Below are 4,181 nucleotides of genomic sequence, written 5' to 3'. Positions count from 1 at the left end.
ACAGTCCTCTTCCTAATGATGGGTTTAAATTCACCAGGCCCATTTTCTTATCAACTCTAAGTACATAGAAGGGAAAGGCTATACACGCTGGTCAACGATAATCACTCTCGCAACTGGCAAGCAAGGCGGCGCTGTATCCGCGCTCTTTTTCTGACGTCATTTATTCAGACAGCAAGGCAGACGACTTCCGGTTGGGTGCAAATCTTGCAGCCGGAACTGCTGCTTTTCGCTTCTCTGTAAGGCGGGTTTTGTTAGTCCCGCCCCCTCTGGCGAGAGCACTTGCAACTTTGGTGTTGGCTTTCGTACATTTTAAAAACAGATCTTCTAAAAATAAGAAAAACAACAACATAGATATATGTAGAGTTTTTTGTTGTTGTTGTTGTTGAATAAAACAGAACTGTGCGAGTGGACCTAAGATTGAAAACTCCAGATATTTTCCCTGAACTTACGTTAAGAGCGTGAGGTGACGGTAAACCCCGTTATTCAACGCCCAAGGTGACGATTGGTAGATCTAACTGCATATCATTATTCAGTTTCCAGGGTGAGCGAACGTTCCACTGACTGACTGTCGCTGCTCAACACCAAGCTAAGAAGCGACGTCACGCTTCTGGCGCCAAAATACCTCGTGCCTGCACACCGGGAGCAACGCGAGAATACCTAATCACTTTAGATGGTTCTCCCGTCATTTTCACGCTGGGTTTTGGGCTAAGAGCGGCATCCATAACCATCGGTTTAAAACTATTCCGTGAACGGAAGACACAGGGTTTAATGTATAAAGCAAGAAGCCTCATAACGAACGTCATATTCTATTAATAACAGGTCAAGGATATAGAGGAACAAATGACGATTTTTACGACGTCCTTTCAAGATCCGTTTTAACATATTATCGTCAAGCTGTGCTTCTGGATAGGCATTTTGGAGAGAGTATTATTATTTCTTGCTAAACTCAGCTAATGTGATTCTTCTATAAGCACAATATAACTCAAAGTCGTCGTCATTGTAGATCAATGCCCCAGCTACACTTTATCAAACACAGAGAAAGAGCGCCAAGTTCTAGAAGAGGCCTTCTGATTGGTCGATATCTTTGAAATAACCAATCGTTAGTGATCTTAGTTTGGAAGAGTTTATAGAGTCTGTAGCTGGCTGCCCGGATTTCACACATCTGAAACCGAACAACTCGACTGAAATCGAATTTTTAGGTTAGTGTGTGCGATATCACGCCACGAGTGTCCGTGCTGGCAGCGCGGCCCTGGGCCTCGCGCCTTCTTGCCGCGTGCGTCACTGGCTCATCCCTGGCACTCCACCTGCGCGTCGTGCTCCCCTGTCGCCAGCCGCGTCTCCATGCGCTTCGAACCTTCCGAGCTGGCCCAGGGGATGGCTTATCACCCGTTCCTCCTGACCCCGAGCCGCCATCCACCGGACTTTAGCGTCAACACGGTGTTGACTCAGCCTCACTATTTCCCGCTACCTCTTCCACATCCGTATCCGACGGCTCCATTCCCCAAACTGCCGGCTTCTCTGCCAGGAGCTCCGCCGTACATGACAGCCGACGACGTGCTTAGCCAGGGCCGTCATCTCCGACAACTAAGGACCTTGGAGCCCGAAGAAGACGGGATACAAGATGACCCTAAAGTTAACCTAGAATCCAAGGAACTTTGGGAAGAGTTCCATGCCCTAGGAACTGAGATGGTCATCACAAAAACTGGCAGGTAGGATCCAATATTGTTGCTATCCGACAATAAGTATTCATGTTGTGTAAACAGTTTTCATTATAACAATATAATACATATGTGTACGTGTGTAAAGAAACGTATACACGAGGTTTATATTTTTTTCAGGGCAAGGAAAGGTGCCCCCTTCACAGCATTTGTTATTTATCTGTACTTAATTCATTTAACAAATTTTATTCTAAAACATACAATGGCCATTAACTTGTGATAAAATAAAGCTACCTACATAGATCAGAATTGGAAAATTAACCAAATAATGAGTAAACTACTCGTTTATTATTCCTGAAAAGATCTGAACCGAGCGAAACGCATGTCAGCAATAGATGTGACAAACATAGAGTGTTCGGGATACTCGTATTATAAATTTATATAATTCTTGAAAATCTCTTAGGAACTAGATATAGAATGTATTGTTTAAAGATGTAATAGGCCTAATACTAATGTCTTATGACATGTGAATATAATATACTGTTCTTCCTTATAATAATACACTCAGTTGTTGTTCTAATTCTTGTTAACGATCCGTTCTGTACAACAATTCATTCAATAGAACAATCCGTTCTGTACAACAATTCATTCAGTACAATTATCCGTTCTGTATAACAATTCATTCAGTACAATTGAATGAATTGTTGTACAGAACGGATTTATTAGATTTACGATCAAACGTAACATGTAAAATGGTAGGCGACACCATTTATCTTGGCCTACATTTGGCTTTAATCGCGAGTTATGACTTGCGAAAATACAAAATGCATGAAGAATGAAATAGCTGGAAGTGAATACACGCGTTAAAAAATGAGAACTTTCTGAAAAACCACTTTGAATTCTGTTTCTGTGAATGATTGGATCCAGAGTAACTGAGTAAAGAATAAAAGATGGCGACAGGTGGTGTAAATTCTTCTTGATGTCCAACTACGTTTTTAGATTTTTTTAAGGGCGACCTTAAAAATTATCAGAAAAAAAAACACCTTTAACCTGTCTTGCAGAACGGATTGTTCTATTGAATGAATTGTTGTACAGAACGGATAGTTGTACTGTATGCGAACCTCCCGACGAGCCACAGTTAAAAATGGCGACATTAGCCACTGCAGAAAGACTGAGTTAATAACAGGTCTTATTAGCTAGCTTTCTCACCAGGACAGAAGGGTAGTACACGAGTTAATTACAGAGAAACTCGAGTTAATTATCAATAACCCACGAACAATCCTTCATTTGTGCGATTCATCGTTAACCATAGCGCTAGAATAAAGCATTGAATTTCAAACTTGGCACGAAGCTGTACAAGGGCTATCTGTGCATATCAGCCCCTCATTTGGAACCGATAAACTACCTAGGAGGCACTTAGTCGATAACACCCACCGCCCCAAAGTGGGATTAGCTCGTCACTAGTATAACGCACTCACGGCCCCACAGGACGAGGCGTGTTTCTGCGGCAACGAAACGCGAACCACGAACCGTGGAATTCATAAAATGGACAGGCTAACCACAAGGCCACACCCGACCTTTTACTGACAAGGAAACACATATATATGACGTAATGATTTCTAACTTTAACAAAACAAAACGAAAATAAACCTTTCCCTGTGGTAGGGGCAGTATTTCTGACGTCACTCCGTATCGATTGTGCAAACTGTATTTATGCAACGAATTAAATAATCTAAAAATTAAACTCGCGAATTTTAACTTCTTTCTTCAAAACAGGCAACAGTTGTTAATATTACCCTTCACTACGTCATCCCACGTTCAGTTCAACTCAGTATTTAACAGGCCAATTATTTCCTGTATCTTGCTGACCTGTATCACGTTCGACTGGAGGAAATGCTCGTTTTTAAATCATAGGTTATATATGTTAGGGTTAGTTATGTCAATGCCACACTTTTTGTTTATTTCTGTATAAAGTGTAATCCGACAGGTTTGCTTATATTCATGACTAAATGTGGAGGAAACAGAAACATAAAACAATACTTTTATCATTGTTTACTGAATATTGTGATAAAGTTAAAAAACAGAACGTTTCATGACACTCCATGTACTACCATCCAGGCATAAAAATTCAGTCAGAGCTATAACACTTAACCCTGGAGTCACTAGTAAATACTGTGATAAAGGTAAAAAAAACAACAGAACGTTTCATAACACTCCTGTACTTACATCAACATATAAAAACTCAGTCACAACTACAAAACTTATCCCTGAAGACACTAGTAAATACTGTGATAAAGTTCAAACAAACAGAACGTTTCATAACACTCCTGTACTTACATCAACATATAAAAACTCAGTCACAACTACAAAACTTAACCCTGAAGACACAAGTAAATACTGTGATAAAGTTCAAACAAACAGAACGTTTCATAACACTCCTGTACTTACATCCACATATAAAAACTCAGTCACAACTACAAAACTTAACCCTGAACACACTAGTAAATACTGTATATATATATA

At 40.4% G+C, this 4,181-nt stretch overlaps 1 protein-coding gene across 1 annotated transcript in view; it reads left to right on the top strand.

Annotated features, from left to right (window-relative positions):
* Positions 1-396: 396 nt before the first annotated feature.
* LOC106474115 (T-box transcription factor TBX3-like) overlaps positions 397-4,181 on the top strand; it is a 35,278-nt gene continuing 31,493 nt past the window's right edge. The window contains exon 1 of the mRNA XM_013934806.2: positions 397-1,709. Coding sequence (XP_013790260.1) covers positions 1,342-1,709 — 368 coding nt within the window. The 5' untranslated portion in view covers positions 397-1,341. The remainder of the gene's footprint in view (positions 1,710-4,181) is intronic.

The sequence above is a fragment of the Limulus polyphemus genome, unplaced genomic scaffold (genome assembly GCF_000517525.1).
Source record: "Limulus polyphemus unplaced genomic scaffold, Limulus_polyphemus-2.1.2 Scaffold6840, whole genome shotgun sequence".
Taxonomy (NCBI): Eukaryota; Metazoa; Arthropoda; class Merostomata; order Xiphosura; family Limulidae; genus Limulus; species Limulus polyphemus.
Note: the sequence above shows the minus strand (reverse complement) of the source record. Positions and strands in the feature narration are given on the sequence as shown.